Source organism: Equus asinus, chromosome 21 (genome assembly GCF_041296235.1).
Source record: "Equus asinus isolate D_3611 breed Donkey chromosome 21, EquAss-T2T_v2, whole genome shotgun sequence".
Lineage (NCBI taxonomy): Eukaryota > Metazoa > Chordata > Mammalia > Perissodactyla > Equidae > Equus > Equus asinus.
In genome coordinates this window covers 26,750,767-26,772,264 of record NC_091810.1, presented here as the reverse complement: position 1 = coordinate 26,772,264, position 21,498 = coordinate 26,750,767, and the positions used below count along the sequence as shown (strand labels likewise).

Here is a 21,498-nt window from a genome sequence, read left to right as displayed (position 1 = left end):
ACACTCAAATAAGCCCAGGGCTATCTAAGAGAACTAAGCAAGTGACACAGATGCTGTTCCTAAACAAGGGGTGGGGGTGAGGAACAGGAGCCTTAGCTCAGAAGAGATCTCCAGAGTCGGGAAGGCAAGGAGGGACTGTTACTGGCTGATCTTGACTGGAGCCAGGAGCAGGCGCGGAAATAGAGCAGGGATAAGAAATTACAGGTATCTGCTGAATTTTAGAGAACCCTTATTAACTTCCCATTTCTCACCTTCTGCTGGGACACCTTCTCCTTATTACTAGCCTGGGGACCAGAAGCTTTTACCTAGAAAGAGGTTAAATTTCTGATCAAAAGGAAATAGAGAATAATGAGAGGTGAAATTCCTTCTTCTTTTACCCCCTGTCCCCTGTCATGTGTAGGGGTATGATAAGGCTGGAAACTGCCTCTCTGGCCCATTATACCCACTGACACACTTTCCTTTGTTAATTCTCACAGCAAGCCTATAAAGAAGGCTGGAATAACCTCACACAGTTTTCTGTGGCTGTCTGCAGGTTGCTCTAGACCCCACACTATTGTTATCAAAAATGAAAAGGAGGATGGATGTGATATCAAACCATTTTCAAAATTTGGCCTGTGCTTAAGAAATGTAATGGGCACTGTTCTTGACCGTAGGCACAGCCAAGGACCCAGTCCTGCAGGAGAGACTGGAGTGGCAAGTGAGAGAGGGATATTCAGTATATGGATGTGTCTGTGAATAGGATGTGAGAGAAAAGGGTGTCAAGAGCACAAGAGAGAGGGCTCTATCTTTGGTATCAAGGAAGGGCTATATTCATCCTCAGAAAGGGCAGCAAATGAAGGTGGCAGAGCACAGCGGGTAGGGGAGAGGAATAAGGATGCAGAGATTATAAGGCATTAGTATAGGTAGAGATTATAAGGATGGAAGAGTCCCTCTCTAACGAATCAGCAAGTAAGGTAATCAGTTCAAGCAGAGAGGCAACAGAGGCAGGAGTTGGGGATCATAAGAAATATGATTAGTTACAAGCCAGCAAGGAATAAAATCAATTTAATTAACATTACTAACACCCTATTAACACATACTATGCTACGCTTTATACACTAGTTATTTTATGTGTTGTACTTCATTTACTTCTCCTGGGGAGAAAAAACATACTGTTATCCCCATTTTTTAGTTAAGGCAAATTAGGCTCAAAGTTTGGTTTAAGATTACAGAAGTCATAATTAGTAGAACTAAGCTGCGAACGCAGGTGTCCAAAGAGAGAATGACTTTGTCATATTGCCTTCAGCGATACGTGGTTATTACACAGATGGAATGGAATAAGACAGCAGCAGAGGTTAACATGGGTTGGGAACTAGCAAGCTGGATATTGCAGGTGAAAGAGGTGAGAGGTTGTAGGGTGATATAGCAGGTTATTCAGGTGAGATAAGCAGGTAAAAACAGAGGAAAGGACTGGGAGGAATAGAGATGAAGATGAAGCTGGAGAGCAGCTTCTATGAGAGTAGAAACCATTTTTAAAATTTATACCGTGCTTAACAAATGTAATAATAGGGCTTCTTCAAGATTCTATTCTTCTTCAGGATCCAGTTGACCTATGATGGAAACATAATGTAAGAGAGGAATAAATGATTATTGTCTTAGGCATTGAGAATTTGGAGTTGTTTGTTACTGCAGCGTAACAGAGTGTCTCCTTGCTAACACAAATAGTTGTCAGATATTGACGTGAGCCAGAATTACCTATGAATCATGTTCAAAAACAATGGCCCTTGCCCTTCCTCTCCAAAGTTTCTGATTTGGAAGATGGACTGAGGCCAAGACATGAATGTTTTTAATAAGCTCCCTAGGGACAACATACCTACCAAATTTTAAGGATCAGTGGGTCGTTCTACTTTGATAAATTTGAGGGCACCTGAGGCACATTTGTAAGATTAAAAAAGAGACCTCCTCTGGGATAATGAGTTACTAAAAAGTTACCCTTTCTTTCTGGCCTAAAGCAGCACCATGCCAGAGTATAAATCTTGGCAAGAAGACTGTAGGCTAGGTTGCAGCTCTCAGGAACCCTTGTGGATGAGTAGCTTTGTGCAAGGCACAAACAACCCTGATGAAGTGGTTATTAAATTGCATTTCTTCATCTAAGAAGGTAAAATTTTCAAACATTGTCGGTATATGCAATATTCTTATATTGTACCAAATGGACACATAACTAACATGAACTGAGAAGCTAATTTATGTCAAAACTTTATCATATTTAGAATTACAGTGAGATTTGTTTTTTACTTTTTGTTGTTATATTTTTTTATTGAAGTAAGTTGACATACTATATTAGTTTCAGGTGTACAACATAGTGATTTGACATTTATATATATTGTGAAATGATCACTGAGACAAGTCTAGGAACTATCAGTCAGCATTTAAAGTTGTTATAATATCATTGACTGTGTTCCCTATGCTGTACGTCACATCCTCATAACTGACTTATTTTATAACTGGATGTTTGTACCTCTTGATCCTCTTCATCTATTTTTCCCATCCCCCTACCTCCCTACCCTCTGGCAACCAACAGTTTGTTCTTTGTATCTATAAGTTTGTTTCTGGTTTGTTTTGTTTTGAATATTCCACATGTAAGTGAAATCATATGGTTTTTGTCTTTCTGTCTGACTTATTTCGCTTAGCATAATGCCCTTGGCTCTGTGGCAAATGGCAAGATTTTATTCTTTTTATGGCTGAGTAATATTCTGTTGTATGTACCAAATCTTTTTTATCCATTCATCTATCAGTGGACACAGGTTGTTTCCAGTCTTGGTTATTGTAATAATGCTGTAATGAACATAGGGTTACACATATCTTTTTGAATTAGTGTTTTCGTTTTCTGCAGATAAATACTCAGAGGTGAAATTGCAAGATGGTATGCATGTTATGGTAGTTCTATTTTTAATTTTTTGAGGAGGCTCCATAGTGTTTTCCCTAATGGCTGCACCAATTTACATTCCCACCAACAGTACACGAGAGTTCCCTTTTCTCCACAGCCTTGTCAACACTTGCTATTTCTTGTCTTTTTGACAATAGTCATTGTGACAGGTGTCAGCTGATATCTCATTGTGGTTTTGATTTGCATTTCCCCGATGGTTAGTGATCTCGAGCATCTTTTCATTTGTCTGTTGGCCACCTGTATGTCTTCTTGGGAAAAATGTCTATTAATGTCCTTTGCCCAGTTTTTAATCAGATTATTTGTTTTTTGGTATTGAGTTGTATGAGTTTTCTATATATTTTGGATATTAACCCCTTATCAGATAGATCATTTGCAAATATATTCTCCTATTCAGTAGATAGCCTCTTTGTTTTGCTGATGGTTTCTTTTGCTGTGCAAAAGCTTTTTAGTTTGATGTAGTCCCATATGTTTATTTTTGCTTTGGTTGCCTTTGCCTGAGGAGAATATCCAAGAAAATTTTGGTAAGACTGATGTCAAAGAGCTTACTGCCTATGTTTTCTTCTTGGAGTTTTATGGTTTCAGTTCTTACTGTCTTCAAACTGTCTTTCAAGTCTTTAATGTATTTTGAGTTTATTTTTGTAATTGGTGTAAGAAAGTGATCTACTTTCATTCTTTTTCATGAAGCTGTCCAGTTTTCCAAACACCATTTATTAAAGAGACTGCCTTTTCTCCATTGTATATTCCTGTCTCCTTTGTCATATATTAATTGACCATATATGCCTGGGTTTATTTCTGGGCTATCTATTCTGTTCTATTAATCTATGTGTATATTTTTGTGCCAGAGCCATTCAGTTTTTATTACTGTAGCTTTGTAGTATAGTGTGAAATCATGGAGCATGATACCTCCAACTTTGTTCTCTTTCTCAAGATTGCTTTGGCTGTTTAGGGTCTTTTGTGGTTTCATACAAATTTTAGGATTATTTGTCCTAGTTCTATGAAAAATGCCTTTGGTATTTTGATAGAGATTGCCGTGAATCTGTAGATCGCTTTGGGTGGTATGGACATTTTAACAATATTAATCCTTCCAATCCATGAGCATGGTATATCTTTTCTTTTATTTGTGTCTTCTTCAATTTCTTTCATACTGTCTTATAGTTTTCAGAGTACAGGTCTTTTATTTTGTTAAATTTATTCCTAAGTATTTTATTATTTTTAATGCATTGCAAATAAAATTATTTTCTCAATTTCTTTTTCTGATTGTTTGTTGTTAGTGTATAGAAACACAATAGATTTCTGTATATTGATTTTGTATCCTGCAACTTTACTGAATTCACTTATTAGTTCTGATAGTCTTTTGGTGGAGTCTTTAGAGTTTTCTGTATATAATTTCATGTTATCTGCAAATAGTGACAGTTTTACTTCTTCCTTTCCAATTTGGATGCCTTTTATTTCTTTTTCTTGTCTGATTGCTGGGGTTAGGACTTCCAATGCCATGTTGAATGAAAGTGGCAAGAGTGGGCATCCTTTTTTTGTTCCTGATCTTAGCGGAAATGCTTTTAGCTCTTCACCACTGAATATGTTAGCTGTGGGTTCGTCATATATGGCCTTTATTATGTTGAGAGCTGTTTCCTCTATACCCACTTTGTTGAGAGTTTTTATCATAAGTGGATGTTGAATTTTGTCAAATGCTTTTTCTGCATCTATTGAGATGATCATATGATTTTTCTCCTTCTTTTTGTTAATATGGTGTATCACATTCATTGATTTGCAGATACTGTCCCATCCTTGCATCCCTGGAATAAATCTCACTTGATCATGGTGTATGACTCTTTTAATGTATTGTTCAATTAGATTTGCTAGTATTTTGTTGAGGATTTTTGCATTTATGTTCATCAGGGATATTGGCCTGTAATTTTATTTTTTTGTGGTATCCTTATCTGGTTTTGATAAGGATAATACTGGCCTCATAAAATGATTTTGGAAGCCTTCACTCCTCTGCAATTTTTTGGAAGAGTTTGAGAAGAATGAGTATTAAATATTCTTTGAATGTGTGATAGAATTCACCAGTGAAGCTGACTGGTCCTGGTCTTTTGTTTGTTGGGAGTTTTTTGATGACTGATTCAGTTTCATTACTAGTAATTGATCTGTTTGGATTTTCTTTGATTCTTTTTTTTTTTTTTAAGATATACTTTTTGGTGAGAAAGATTGGCCCTGAGCTAACATCTGTTGTCAATCTTCCTCTTTTTTTTTTTTTTTTTTTTACCCCCTAAAGCCCCAGCACATAGTTGTACATCCTAGTTGTAAGTGATTCTAGTTCTTCTATGTGGGATGCCACCATAGCATGGCTTGATGAGTGGTGTGTAAGTTTGCACCCAGGATCTGAACCAGTGAACCCCAGGCTGCTGAACCAGAGTGTGCGAACTTAATCACTCTGCATGGGCCCAGCCCCTGGTCTGTTTAGCTTTCTATTTCTCCCTGATTCAGTCTTGGAAGAGTGTATGTTTCTAGGAATCTATCCATTTCTTCCAGGTTGTCCAATTTGTTGGTATATAATTGTTTTAATAATCTTTTATGATCCTTTGTATTTCTGTGGTGTTTGCTGTAACATTGCCTCTTTCATTTCTGATTTTATTTAGTTGAGCCCTCTTTCTTTTTTCCTTGATGATTCTGGCTATAGGTTTATTAATTTTGTTTATTTTTTTCAAAGGACCAGCTCTTAGTTTCATTGATCTTTTCTATTGTTTTTTAGTCTATATTTCACTTATTTCCACTCCAATCTTTATTATTTCCTTCCTTTTACTACCTTTGCTCTTTGTTTTTCTTCTTTCTCCAGTTCATTTAGGGGTAAGTTTACATTATTTACTTGAGATTTTTCTTGTTTCCTCAGTTAGGCCTGTATCACTATGAACTTCTCTCTTAGAATTGCTTTTAATGTGTCCCATGCATTTTGGAATGTGTTTCCATTTTCATTTATCTCAAGGTATTTTTTTATCTCCTCTTTGATTTCTTCATTGACCCATTGGTTGTTTAGTAGCATGTTATTTAGCTTCCATGTGTTTGTGTCTTGTCCAGTTTTCTTCTTATAATTGGTTTTTAGTTTCATACTGTTGTGGTCAGAAAAGATGCTTGATATGATTTCAATCTTCTTAAATTTATTGAGACTTGTTTTGTGGCTTAATATGTGATCTATCCTGGAGAATGTTCCATGTACATTTGAAAATAATGTGTATTTTGCTGTTTTTGGAAGGAATGTTACATATATATCTATTAAGTTCATCTGGTCTAATATGTCATTTAAGGCAATGTTTCCTTGTTGATTTTCTGTCAGGATCATCTATCCATTGACGTAAGTCGGGTGTGAATGTCCCCTACTGTTACTGTATCACTGTCCATTTCTTCCTTTATGTCTGTTAATATTTGCTTTATGTATTTAGGGGCTCCTATGTTGGGTGCATAGATATTGCAAGCATTATATCCTCTGCTGGATTGATCTCTTTATCATTATGTAATGCCCTTCTTTGTCTCTTGTTACAGTCTTTGTTTTAAAGTCTAATTTGTCTGTGCTATAAGTCTTGCTACCCCAGCTTTCTTTTCCCTTCCATTTGCCTAGAATATCTTTTTCCATCCCTTCACTTTCAGTCTGTGTATGTCTTTAGATCTGAAATGAGTCTCTTGTAGGCAGCATATAGATGGGTCTTGTTTTGTTTTATCCATTCAGCCACCCTATGTCTTTTGATTGGGACATTTAGTCCGTTTACATTTAAAGTAATTATTGATAGGTATGTTCTTATTGCCATTTTGTTAATTGTTTTCTGGCTGTTTTTGTAGTTCTTCTCTTTTCTTTTCTTTTTCTCTTGCTGTCTTCCCTTGTGATTTGATGACTGTCTTTTTAGTGTTATGTTTGTATTCCTTTCTATTTATTTTTTTGTGTATCTATATAGGCTTTTGGTTGGTAATTGCTATGAGATTCATATATAATGACCTATGTATCTAGCAGTCTATTTTAAGTTGATTGTTGCTTAAGTTTGAGTGCATTCTAAAAGCAGTACATTTTTACTTCCTCCCACGTTTTGTTTTTGACATCATATTTTACATCTTTTATGAGATTCTTGACTTGCAATACTAAGTCATATCAATTGGAAAGTTGTTTAGTTATTGGTGTAGGAATGAGAGGTTGACTTTGTCTATAATCAAATTGTAGACCCTGTTTGATTTTACTACAATTTTAAGTAGTTTTCTATAATTCAAACTTTCCAGCAGTTTATATGAGTTTTACTTGAAAACTTCAATTATATAAGAGTTTCTCTCCCTCCCTACAAGAATGACACTATTTATTTCAACTAAATAGCAAACTGCTGTGAATATATCTTGGATGTAATGGCCCTTTAGTTTTTAAAAAATACTTGAATAATTGTGTTAACAATACATGTGTATAGGGTAAAAGGTATAATTATTGAAAATTGTGTTAACAATACATAGGTGTAGGGTAAAAGGTATAATTATTGAAAAAGAATTTTCATGTACAAACTCAATTACAAATCAGCAAAAATAGAACAAATGATAAAAAGCTAGTTGTAAATGATCTGTGAAAAGAAGTACTTGTCTGCCATCTACTGTTCAAATAAGTCACAAAGCTTCATTGTTATAGATCTTAGTATGCGTTTTACTTGGGAGGTGGAATTGTGGAAAAAAGGGAAGCTTGTCAAAAATAGAGATTTTTAGACTCCATCTCAGATATTCTGGCTCTGTAGAACTGAAGTATGATTCAGAAATCTGCCTTTGTAAGAAGCACTCTAATTGATCCTGTGTGGGCAGTTCCCTTTCATACCTTAAGATTTGTGCAGATGTATCTCAGCTCTTGTGAAGTATGGGGCACTCTTCAGACACACCAGGCAACACAGTTCCATCACTGCCCCATGCATCACAGATGGTTGGATATGGTAATTTAAAACAAAAAGAGATAAAACTGATCCCTTTCATGGCTGTGTAGAAATTTGCATATGCTTGAGTAATGCTTTATCTTCAGTTTTCCACTTTGGTATCCTCTAATAAAATTTGCATTATGTGAAGTTTTTTTTGTTTTGTTTTGTTTTTACTCTTCCTTGAATTGTTTCCTATGGGAAACATGTATTTTCGAAAGGATTATGTTTCTGTTCTTTTCATCCTCATCATAACACTCACTTTTTTTCCTGGTAGGATAATTATTGATGGAGCTAATCTGACTATATCTAATGTCACCTTAGAGGACAAAGGTATTTACTCCTGTTCAGCTCAAACTGCTCTAGATAGCGTTGCTGATATAACTCAAGTAACCATCCTTGGTAAGTGCACTAACTAATGAGAAATCTCTGTTCATTTCTTCTCCATTACTGATTAAATTTCACTGTTCTTTGGCAATTAAACCAATGATTATTTGAGCCCCTGCACATATATTGTTAGTTTGAATTTTTCACTTAAATAGTGACCCCGCTTTCAAATGCTTTCTCCTCTTCTGGTTTTAAAGAAATTAATGCTAAATTGCTTTTCCCTACATGGGTAATGTTGCTGAAAGGAGTGGGAGGTAGGCAATGCTATCAGCAGGAAGAAAGCTAAAGCATGCTTGAGTTTCCAGAGCTCTTGTGTGCAAAGAAATGGGCTGAGGAATGGAGATGAGTTGGTGTAGAGGAATCAGAATGGGGGTCCAGAGGGGGTTGCGCAGTGGTCATGCTCTAAACTAAAGGCATAGACTGAGCTTCCAGGCCTACAGGAAGGATGGGGAGAGACTTCAAGGGTTCTGCAAAGGAATGCCTTTGATTTTTTTTTTTTTAATGATAATGCTAATTGGAAAACAATGTGCACACTTCACTAGTGTAATCAATGTAATTACCCGTGCAATCACCCATGTTTAAAGCTCTTAGACCATCTGCTGGATGTCTCGTCCAGTTTCCCTTCCAGATTCACTCTCCACCAGCTTTCTGATCTGGAAATCTAACCTGTATGGACAATATCAACAAACCCTTAACCTCAAGCTTTCATTTGGTTTGAAATGAAACCTGGGGACCTCTGGCAGTAGAGGCGGGTGGGTGGGTGTGTTTGTTCTCCATACTCCCTCCCTGCAGGCTGGCTGTGTCCCATTGCCAAAATCAGTGATTCTCCCTAGGAGGCGCTCTCCACCCAGTTTTCTCTAAGGGGATTCTAGTAACTGTTCCCCTCACCCTGACCCTGGATATCCTGCCCATATCTTTTTTTTTTTTCTTTTTGGGGAAGACTAGCCCTGAGCTAACATCTGCCACCAATCCTCCTCTTTTTGCTGAGGAAGACTGGCCCTGAGCTAACAGCCATGCCCATCTTCCTCTACTTTATATGTGGAATGCCTGCCACAACATGGCTTGATGAGCAGTGCGTTGGTCCACAGCTGGGATCCAGGGAACCCCAGGCCACTGAAGTGGAATGTGTGACCTTAACCACTGCGCCACCGGGTGGACCCCCTCCTGCCCATATCTTTTGAAAGAGTCTTTATTAAAAGCTCTTTGAACTATCCTAAAATGTGTGAACTATTTGTTTTCTACTTGACCCCTGACTGATATAGACAATTTTACAGTTTTGTCTTATAATTCTGTTTTAGTGAGCATCATTTAGTTTTTCCTTTAATTTGCTGATATTCCTTAAAAGTATTTGGTTTTGCCTAAACTCCTTTATCGTATGTCTAGATTAATCATTGTCATTAACAGGCATTTGTATCTTTAGCACTCTGGTTGCTGGGATCCACAGGAAGGTTGCTAATGAGGGGGAGGTGGTACAGACTGAGAGGAAACAATTCAGTCTGCTTTGATGTAGACTGGTGAAAAATGAATAAACAGGATGGATCTCTTCAAGTGAAGCAAATGGCCACTGTATTTCAAGTGAAATAAATGGCCACTATGTTTCAAGTAAAGCAGATGGCCAATATGTCTCAGGTAAAGGAAATGGCCACCAGGTTGGGTTCTACCAAAAAAAACAAAAATAAGATAAAGAAGAAAAAAGAACAGTCCCCAGGTGGTAGAAGGTATGGACTTGGTTCAATAGAATTGTACCTTTAGGCAAGATGTTTGGCCATAGGAGTTTCAGCTACTTCAGGGACTATAAGCAGAAATGTTAAATCCTCTAGTAATTATTCCAACAGTAATTCACCAGATAAAATAGTTTAGCTTTAGGTAATCTTGAATTTATCTCAAGCACCACAAGTGTAGGAGGGTAAGTGTCAGGATTCATGGACTTTCCCCCTACTTGGTACACACTGTCTTAATTGCCCTGTAAAATTTAATATTTCAGTCATATGCTTAGGCTGTCTTCTTCCAGAACCATTAAATTTTGATAATTTAACGTAAATCATGGCTATTATTATATGTATTATTTATATATGAAATAATTACCAATTATTTTTAGAGTGAAAATAAAATTTTTAGAAAAAATATTCGATGAGATAGGCTGCATTTTCTTAACCACTTCTTAGAGTTTACATTCTAGTTTTTTAGGCCCATCTCTGATTTTAAGAAGCATATCTCAGTAACTGACAGTAACAAGTGACAGATCCATGTGTAGATTCTAAAAGACTCTTTTCCATGGAAGACAATTTTTAAAAGCATATGCTTGACTGATTTCAATCAGAAGTTACTTTCAAAAGCCTTGACATAAACGTCTTTTAAGAGTATCACTCTTTTAAGTCTCAACTGTAATCCATCAATTCTAGCTCCACATGATTCTCAGAAAGAGCAGATTTTGGTGTCGGATGCAACATGCCGTATTGATTTCTTCAGGAAAAGTTCAGATATGAGTAGGCTCTTAGTAAGTGCTGAAGAGAAATATCAGTTCTCTGAGCTCAGAGATTCGGAAACCTGTTGATGAAATAATTTCTTATTTAAGGCCCTAAAGTTTGGACAGTCACTGATCACATTTGAAAAGTAAACATGTTCTCTTCTGAATTGAAAGCAATATTTTTTGTCCGTGTAACATTACCAGCAATTGGCAAATACTCAGCAGTGTCAATAGATGCTACTTTTAGATGTTATTTCATTGTCTCCTCTGAGAAAAATAAATTTCCTCAAATAAATGTGAGAATTGAACCCAAATTTTGGAAATAAAAATCACTAGGGGTAAGATTTCTTTTTACTGATGCTTTTATTTTAAAAGTACTAGAAATTTCCTTGGACTTTAACACTCTTAAAATTTGTCATCACCTACTCAATTTTCTAGTTTCTGTCACAACATTTATCAGTGCCAGATCTTACTCTTCCAATATAAACTGACTCCCTACTCTTTTTCATAACTCTATGCCAAGATAATATAAAAGTTGCTATAATATACTGAGAATTCATTGTTATAAATTACAATAAAAATCCAAAGCAGTTGCAGGGAAAAAAAAGCCTGAGTTCATGTTTCTCTATCTTTTTTCCTACAGTGATAGGACCTAATTTCTATTGCTCTAGTATGATAATTATATTCATGATTGAAGTGATAATATAGTTTGTGCTTACTCGTTTAATCATAAAACATTTATGTGCAAGGCACTGTGGGTGATGCAAAGATTAGTAAAATATGATCCCTATTCTTGAAGATCTGTTTAGTCACGTACAGGCAATGAATCAGGCATATAAATAAGTATATAAGCTGGAGGATACTGATTCACTTCAGATCAGTCATGTTTCTCAATCTTGAGTGTGCATAATTATCACCCAAGGAACTTGTTTAGAAATACAGATTCCTGGGCCCAGCTCCTTCAGTAAGCCGGAGGGGTGGGGCCCAGAAATCTTCATCATTATTAAGTGATCCTAAAAAAATTCTGATGCCCATGGGCAAGGATGGCCCTTTGAGAACCGTAATTAGAGTAGAGGGAGATAATACGTCCAATAGGGAATAGATGTGACAGAAGCTGCCTTTGAATAGAACCTGAAGGGCTGGTGAGGTGTGGACAATTGAGAGTATAGACATGGACCCAGAGAGGAAGGGGGCTGGCAATGTGCTTGAGTGAAGAAATTTGGGAAAGAAAGGCAATGATCTGCATTCTCCTTACCTTTATTTTTTGTTATTAATTAGATGTTCCAGATCCACCAGAAAACCTTCATTTGTCTGAAAGGCAGAACAGGAGTGTTCGGCTGACCTGGGAGGCTGGAGATGACCACAATAGCAATATTAGCGGTAGGGAAGACCTGGGATAACTATGTTTCTTACACTGCAGAGTCAAAATTAATATTAAAGCCATTTTTCACCACAGTTGATGGATTGTTCTTCTTAAAACATCCTTTAAAACTTTTAATACTTTATATGAATCTTAGTATAACAATTCAGTTTGTTCTGATTTTTTTTCTATGTTCCTACTGCCAGAGTATATTGTAGAATTTGAAGGAAACAAAGAGGAACCTGGAAGATGGGAGGAATTGACTAGAGTCCAAGGAAAGGAAACAACAGTCTTGTTATCTTTGGCTCCATATGTGAGATACCAGTTCAGGGTCATAGCCGTGAATGAAGTGGGGAGAAGCCAACCAAGCCAGCCATCAGACCATCATGAGACACCTCCAGCAGGTATGTAGGTTCTCAAGTCAGGTTTCTAACACAATAGTTTAGATTTGCCCCAACTTTGAACATCTAAAAAAAAAATGGACTGATAGCATGGTATAAGATTTTAGATTTCTCCCAATAGAGCGCTTGAAAAGTTCTGAAACCAACCACACACAAAATATTCAAACTATAGCAGTCTCATAAGTAGTATATAAATGTTTGATAGCAGGAAATCATGGGGAGGTATTTGAGCAAACATTACTCTGAGTAATTTCTGATAGCTAAATATCTTGTTAAAACCAGATATAGTAAAGTAAGTTCTAAACTGACATCCAGTATGTATAGAGAAAGTCAACTTTCTCGCTTTTCTCTTTATTTCAACTTTCTGAAATAAAACTTTTTGACTCATTATAGGCACCTTATTAAATTTTCAATGTATCTAATGTCATTAATTTTATGCATTTAGTGTATTTTTTGTATCTCAGTATCTAAATAGATACATATTTAATATCTATCTCAATTCCCAAGATGCTTATTTTTTTAATTTCAAGAATGATAGTACAAAAATTTGTGTAACTGAATTGGCATAAGTTATCAATATGGTCATAGCCTGGTATTATTTTTTTTTTCCTGGGTGAAATAAATATGCTAGGTTATAATTCCTTTTTGCATTGAGAAAAAGCAAGCAGAGGTAATAACTGAATCAGATACTTGCGTGATTTTAATATAAGTTGAACTTGGCACTAAACTCCCTACTTAGCCCTTCCGTATAAACTGGATCCATCTGAATATGTTTCATGGGCACATTACCTGCTATTTCCTATGTATTGACCCTGACACTGGGCTGTTGATAAAATGATATTTAATTTTATTCACTTAGAAGCAAATATTGACAACATACATTTCTAACAATAATTCTAATAGAAAAGGTAAAGCAGGTTTAAAATTAAAATATACATTTAGAAAGTGGGTTTAGGATTTTAAAAAGCAAGTCTAAAAATTTAAAAAGCAGGTTTAAAATGAAGACATGTAGCGGCTGGCCCCGTGGCTGAGTGGTTAAGTCCACACACTCCGCTTTCATGGCCCAGGGTTTCGCTGGTTCAGATCCTGGGCGTGGACATGGCACTGCTCATGAAGCCATGCTGAGCTGCCGTCCCACAGAGCACAACCAGAAGGACCTACAACTAGAATATACAACTATGTACTGGGGAGCTTTGGGGAGAAGAAGAAGAAGAAAAGGTTGGCAGCAGATGTTAGCTAAGGTGCCAATCTTTAAAAAAAAAATAAATAAATGTAATGAAGATATATAAAGTAAATCATTTGTTTTCATTGGATAGTAATCATATCACTCCAAAAACACGATTTTACTCCTTAAAGAAATAGATATATTTAAAAGCGGCCTTATGTGAGGTGATGGATGTGTTAGCTACCCTTACTATGGTCATTATTTAACAACTTATATGTATAAATATAAAATGTGTGTATATATATGTATGTTTGATATATATACATGTATAAAACCATTACATTGTACACCTTAAACTTAAACACCATGTTACGTGTCAATTATGTCTCAATAAAGCTGGAAAAAAACCAGCCTTAAATCTTTTTACAAACTGAGTCAGAGAGAAATAGACAAATATAAATCAAAGTTATTTAAAAATCTGGTTTTTGAGGGAGAAGGCACTATTTAATAATTTACCTATGGACCATACAATAGAAAAGAATAATTTTAATGCTTGTAATTTTTCAGCTCCAGACAAGAATCCACAAAATATAAGAGTTCAAGCCTCTCAACCCAAGGAAATGATTATAAAATGGGAGGTGTGTATTCTTTCATATGTTTTGTATTACTTTGTGTTCTTTTTTTCTTTCTGTTAGGTCTGCATGCTAAGTGTAACGATAGATCAATATTTTTTAAGAATAAAGGGATAAGATTTGTACATTTGATTATATTTTAGAAATATATTTTATTTGTATATTTTAAAGATCATTGTGATTAGAATGTTGTGAAATAGAGTTTAACAGTGGTAAATAATTTAAGGAAGATTATACAGGTTGATTTAATGGAAATCTATTACCAAAAGTTTCAGCTTTCTAATATTTTTATTACCAATGTTCTAAATCCTCTCCCATTCAAAAGATACTGAAAATCTTTTGCTAAATTTTAGTAGACATTCTAATAAGCATTATGCTTATCAAAAAATGACTTCAATAATAGTCACCACTTATTAGGCACTATTAGGCATTTTGTATACTCACTTCTGATTCTGAGAACAGCCCTATCAAGAGAGCATCATTAACACCTTCTTTTGGATGTCGAAACTGAGGTCCAGAGTTATTGGCAGTCTTGCCCGTAACCATACAACCAGAAATCAACAAAAACAGGATTTAATCATGGATATTTTTGGACTTCAAACTCCACTATTTCCCACTTTGTAGATCTCAGTTAAAAGTGATTAAATAGACTTTCTTCTTTGAACTTGGCATAAAATTTTATATCTGCTCAGATGGTTTTAATTTTTTTGATTGTCATTTCTAAATTTGTTTTATAACAATGGAGAACATTTTTCACCCCTCTACTATTTGGACATATTTTATTAACTAGTACATTAACTCACTTGAAACTAGTTTATCATTCAACCATTCTGATTAATAATGGGCTTCCAAAGTTGCATTAATTGAATTTTACATAAATACAGAACATTTTTGAATGTATGCTGGAATATACTAAGTTATTTCCAAACCTCATTCCAAGTATGATTTTTGGAATAGTTTTAGGGTATATAAAGTTTGGTTCGATTTTTTTTTCCTTCATATGTTGGGTCTTAGTACTGATTACATAATCACATGGCCCATACCTGCAAAGTATTTAGTAAATGTTTTTGTATCAACACTAACTCTTTATTCCATTTCAGAGAAATTGTTTTGCAAATTTAAAATTTTAAAAACATTATTAATACACAGAAACTAAATATATTCAAGAATATTATTCTTTCCTTGAATTTGTCACCATAAATGGTTGCTACCAAATTATCTTGATAATTACTTAATTTATAATCTGAAATTATGTTAGTATCTTATTCTTTTAGAATATCTGTTTTATCCTCTTTTAAGTTCCATAGAAGTTTTCATATGATAGATGAAATAACTGGTTAGATGAAAATAATAGTATGTAATTTTCGGGTCAGTTCCTTAGAGAAGCACACCATGTTCTGCTAACATTAGCTCATTAATCCTCACCACTCCTCTGCGAGGGCTATTGTAGTTCAATGGTATCAGCTTTACATTTCATACAGAGAAGCTGGGACTCAGTTAAATGACCTTATCCAGATGCCATGCGCAAAGTGAGTAATGAAAAGAGGGCAGGAATCTTCAGTCCTTACTGTTCATCTTACTCATAAGTCACTCTTTTTTTCCCTCAAAGATACATGCACAAGACTAATTACTAATGCTCTCTTCTTGTACAAATGGGATTACACCAAGAAAGTGTTTATAATTTGTCTTTGAAGAGTAAATGACAGGTAATTTAGTGATTAATTGACTAGAGAAAGGAAGTAGAGAGATTTGGAACTACATTGACTTTTGCATTCATAATATGTTCCATTGTGTTTCACATTATTTTGAAATGTCAGAGATCTAAAACTATAGGCACACAGTGAAGTTTAAGAACATTTATTCATTGGTTATTATTTTGCATGGATTATTCTATAAAAAGGAGTTAAATGTCAGATATTTCCCAAGTTGACAAACAGACGCTATGAATGAATTACCAAACCCCCTCCAGAGACTGACTTACAAAATAATTTCTGTCTACAAGATAATGATCAGAGAGAAGCAATTTGTTTTTTAAAAAAGTTCATTTTTCACAAAAGGATTAACAACACCAATAAACACTAAGAACAGACTAGATGTCCCTAATTTTTATTTGTTTTATGTTTTTATTTTAGTATTAAACACTATTCAATTAAAATTAATGAATTATGAGGAACTTGGTTTATATATGGCAGTAAAAAAAAAGTCTTTGCTCACCTGGAATGGATATTTTAGTTGGAAGGACAGGAAATAAGCAAATACATTAGAAGTAAAATAATATGTCATTTAATGGAAAATCTTGTGGAGGAAAATAAGATACAGAGCCTTATAGATAGGTTATTAATAAATCTGCATTTACTAACGGAATGGGTGAACCTCATATTACAGTCAAAAATAAATTTTTCTTTATCTTATTGAGCTCATGTTCTTTTGTGTGTGAATTTTCTTTATAAATTTGTCACTGAATATTAAGGACACAAATTTTTTTAACACTAATGTATTTATTAATGTTAAATTATAGCTCAGTGATAGAACTAGTCTTTTTAGTTAGCATTATCTTATAAAATTCACTTTTCATATATTAGGGTGGTCATGACTCACTCATATGTTTTAAGTATTAAAAAATGATAATGTCCTATCCCTCAAAACAGGAAAAAAAGAGCCCACTGCAACCTGGCCAGTTAAATAATTATATCAGGATGATTTTTCCTTAACATTTCCCTTTGTTCTTAAGTGTGAGTATATTTATGTTAAATTTGAACTTCAATAAAATAGCAATTGTCTAATCTCAAGGACATCAAAAAAACAAAACAAAACAAAAAACCCAAATCTACTAATGTCTGGAAAATAGGAACTTCTTCAGTTACCTGGTTATATGATCACAGCTCAGTTGTTTCACTTTTAAAGGACCTAAACTTTATTATTTCTACTACAAATATAATAAAACCTACCAGCTTTAAAATGGAATGACAGCAGTACGGCAATCTGTCCAGTTTCTAGATCAGTCATTATAACCTTGCTTTGTTCGTAGATCTCTTTGAAAACATGACAGAAGTATAGATTTTTTCTAGAAAGTTATTCACAGAAGGTTTTCCTAACTAGTTCATAGCTTCTCAGATCCTCTGAAGGGCATCGTGGACCCCATCTAGCCATCCCTAGAGCCCAAGTGAAGAACCTCTTTTCTAGAGATTCCTTCCGAATGAGCTTCATGAGAGGGGAAGACTTGTGGTCTACTTCACCCCCAGCCTCGCTTCCACCTCCCCACCTCACCCCCACCCCAGCTCTGCTCTTGCTCCTCTGGTTTCCAGCTTTGTCGGGGGTCTATCTGAGAATTGGCTGAGGTTTTGTTGTCCATTGTCTGAAAGCCAAATACTACAAACTATTCGTGCTGTTTATTTAGGAGTCTAGGCACCAAAGAGGCTGGCAATTTAGATAATATTTTTCTTAAAAGTGTTACCCACGGTGGCACAGTTTGTTCAAAATTTTCCAGAGAGCTTTATCAAATGTAACTGTTTTCCTTGGAGCAAAACATATGCAAATTGAATAATACTATTTGTACACATTTATTGTCAGGAGGGGCTGAAGGAAAATGTAATTCCAGATTGCACTGTGGAATTAAAAGCTTATGGCCTGATTCATCTGGGCAATGCCAAAAGCTTGGGCAAATTTATATCCATATGATAGTAAAAATTATCTTGGGGGAAAACTTTGAATGCAAACTAGAAACAGAGACCAGAAAATCTTGTCTTGCTTTGATTTTTTCCCCCAGCTAATTTAAGTATTCATCTTGGAATAAGCATAGACTTGAAATTATTTTGCTGATAGAACCCTATGCTTTTAACTTAATTCCAGACAATCTCTCTAAGTATTTTAACAAATTAGGCTGAGTCAAGAAGCCCTGGAAATTCTGTAAGAATACTACATATGACATTATTCAATCACGTGCATATGCAGAGAAAATTACTGTTTATATAAGTGAATCTTATAATCTAGGACTAAAATCACACTTTTAATGTATTTTATTTAACTTATTCATTTAAATGCACATTCTCATGTCTGTGAAATGAAGCAGGTCGTTTAAATCACATGAATTTTTTTTTGAATCAAAATATTACTCAATTAAAAACCAAAGCAGAAATAACCAATTTCCTATACTGGAAATTCCTCCACTAAATATTCCTATACAGCAAAATAAAGTGGAGTCAGGGGGTACTTTATCTTGAAGAAACAGAAACAGATTGTCCAAGGAGCTGGAGAATTATATTATTATATTGCATTATATTATATATTATATTATTATTGCGAGGGGCTACATCTTCTGATGTATAAGCATGCATATTCTTCAAAAGTAAAAATTTACTCAATCTCTCTCTTCTTGGAAGGAAGATAGAGAAGGATGGGTAGAGTCAGGTGGAAGAAAGTATTCTGACTGAAAAGCCATGGGAAAATCCCATTCACAAGTGTGGAATTCGAGGCCATGTCTTTTTTATTCCTGTCACTTCTTTGGGAGTGAAAAAGTGGAATATAGATGAAAAAGGTAAACAAAAGCTTAAACCCATATGAAACTTCTTAGTCAATTCTTTCATATATGAAAAGTTAGACTTAGCCCCAAGGGCATATTCCAGGCATCTAAATTGTGAGTTTCTTACTATGTGGGAAGCTGAGGGACTAACTTTCAAAATAAACTTACAGAATGACAAAAATGTCCACAAGTCTTTCCAGACCACAAAGGGGATTTAAGATCTCCCAAGAAATGATCCATCTATAGCAGCACTTCTCACGCCACTTAGGATGGCTTACCACCATCTCTAAGTCAACATATTTGTGATCACACTGGATGAGTCCTGCCTTCTGTTTTAGCCTTTGAAATCCATGGAGCAGAATGGACCAGGACTGGAATACAGAGTGACCTGGAAGCCACAGGGAGCCCCAGTGGAATGGGAAGAAGAAACAGTCACAAATCACACCTTGCGGGTGATGACGCCTACTGTCTATGCTCCTTATGATGTCCAAGTCCAAGCCGTCAATCACCTCGGCTCTGGCCCTGAGCCTCAGTCAGTGGTTCTCTATTCTGGAGAAGACTGTAAGTGATGCAGCTGAAACTCCCAAGCACTCAACAGCAGTTTCTCTCAAGTATATTGCATTTCTGTCGATGAACATTTTTGCAGCAACTACTGCGTGCAAAGAGGTTGTACTAGCTGTGGGAGATAAAATGAAACAGAACACATGGTTCCTACTTTAGGGTTGACTGCAGGACAGTTGATCAGTATAGAGTGGTTAGGATGTACCTTGAAAGTTTTAATTATATTCAGTTTCCCAATAAAGTTATTTCTATATTGAAAATCAAAGACCTGGAATCATCATTGCAATCAGTTAGGCAGCATAACTGTCATAAGGTTTTCAATTACATTTGCCCTTCCTTGTCAAGGCCCTCCTGGCAGCCACCTGCTGCTGTGCCACCGACTCAGTGACATGTCTGGAGCCTTCCTCACACAGAGGAGATACAGACCCAGACTGTGTATAGAATTAAACACACACACAGATACACAAACAGTTTTGAGGTACTGGTGATATGAGATATGATCTTACTATTAAATACTTATACCTTAATAACTCCTGCAAATAGGTTATTGGAAAAAGGAATGACACAGCATTCCATATCACTACACGTTAGGAGTTATTCTCATTGTTCTTCCAGTATCCAAAGTAATATTTTGATCTAAGAGTAGAAGCTTGGAAATGTGAAATGAAAACTCCTTATTCACCTGCTATCTAAATTCTACACAAATGAAACTACACATCACCGTGTACCAAGATATTAGTCTTGGCAGCTCTTCATGTGTTTAGCTCCCCTGTAGGTTGAGCATAACGTGTCTACTTTATAGAGTGTTCTAAGGATGATGTGCGCCAATCCAGGTAAGGCCCTTTGAATGGTGCCTGACACATAGTGCATGCTCAAATAAGGTTAGCTGTTGTTATTAATATGAATCAAACTCCCAAGTAATTTTAGTTATGTTATAGTTCACCTTCCAAAGGCAAAATGCCCACTGAGTATTTCCCTGGGCATTGTTTTAAGTTTCCAGTTACATTGCCCACTTGTATCCATTTGGAGAGTGACCTTTCTCAGTGTGGAACAGGCTATCCTCTTCCCCTGGAAACCTGTGTGGGCTGAGAAACTCCTCTGTAATGAGAAACTCTCTTGGTTCCATTTGGAATTGATTTCACAAAAGTGCTTTCCTCAGAATAAACAATATGAAAAATCACCTTTTGAAAACGCTCCTAATAATCACATTTGGAGATTATTGAAAGCTAATCATTCTTATGTGCTTAACAGATCCTGATACGGCTCCAGTGATCCATGGGGTGGACGTTATAAACAGCACATTAGTTAAAGTTACCTGGTCATCGATTCCAAAGGAGAGAGTACATGGACATCTGAAAGGATATCAGGTTTTTATCTTAGATTTTCTTCTCATTGTTGAGTTAATATCTTCTTGCAAATAAGAACTGATTTCAGAAGAAGCCAAAAGAGAATCTGCCACTGTGGCCACATGGCTGATAAGTTACAGGGTTCCTATTTTCATTGCAGATAAATTGGTGGAAAACAAAAAGTCTGTTGGATGGAAGAACTCATCCCAAAGAAGTAAACATTCTGAGATTTTCAGGACAAAGAAGCTATGGAATGGTTCCTTCCCTAGATGCCTTTAGTGAATTTCACTTAACAGTCTTAGCCTATAATTCAAAGGGAGCTGGTCCAGAAAGTGAGCCTTATACATTTCAAACACCAGAAGGAGGTGAGAGAATAACAATGTATTATAATGTCAACATAGGAATTGTCCAATGAACAAATTAAACATTCCTCTCTTATTAGTAGTTAATTAATATGTACTTCAAATATGAGCTAACTTCTCAATTTCTCTGAAAAATTATAATCTAATGGTTTTGGGTTTTTTTTAGAAATTTACCAATTCATGAGTGTCTCTTCTTGGTCTTGTGTTTTCTAGTACCTGAACAGCCAACTTTTCTCAAGGTCATCAAAGTTGATAAAGACACTGCCACTTTATCCTGGGGACTACCTAAAAAATTGAATGGAAACTTAACTGGCTATCTATTACAGTACCAGATAAGTAAGTAAAAATTTGAATCGGATTAACCTATTGTTGTTTCATTTTTTGGTTGAGTATTTGGTTTGTTATGCTGAGCATCTGATGATCATGGTTTATAGGCCGGCATACTTCTTTATA

At 35.5% G+C, this 21,498-nt stretch overlaps 1 protein-coding gene across 21 annotated transcripts in view; it reads left to right on the top strand.

The window, feature by feature from the left end:
* CHL1 (cell adhesion molecule L1 like) overlaps positions 1-21,498 on the top strand; it is a 210,427-nt gene that overhangs the window by 175,185 nt on the left and 13,744 nt on the right. For all 21 annotated transcript variants that reach the window (XM_070492626.1, XM_070492632.1, XM_070492621.1 and 18 more), the window contains 8 exons: positions 8,123-8,247; positions 11,978-12,079; positions 12,266-12,463; positions 14,193-14,263; positions 19,115-19,337; positions 20,589-20,704; positions 20,844-21,048; positions 21,259-21,381. In XM_070492626.1, the coding sequence (XP_070348727.1) occupies positions 8,123-8,247; positions 11,978-12,079; positions 12,266-12,463; positions 14,193-14,263; positions 19,115-19,337; positions 20,589-20,704; positions 20,844-21,048; positions 21,259-21,381 (1,163 nt within the window). The remainder of the gene's footprint in view (positions 1-8,122; positions 8,248-11,977; positions 12,080-12,265; positions 12,464-14,192; positions 14,264-19,114; positions 19,338-20,588; positions 20,705-20,843; positions 21,049-21,258; positions 21,382-21,498) is intronic.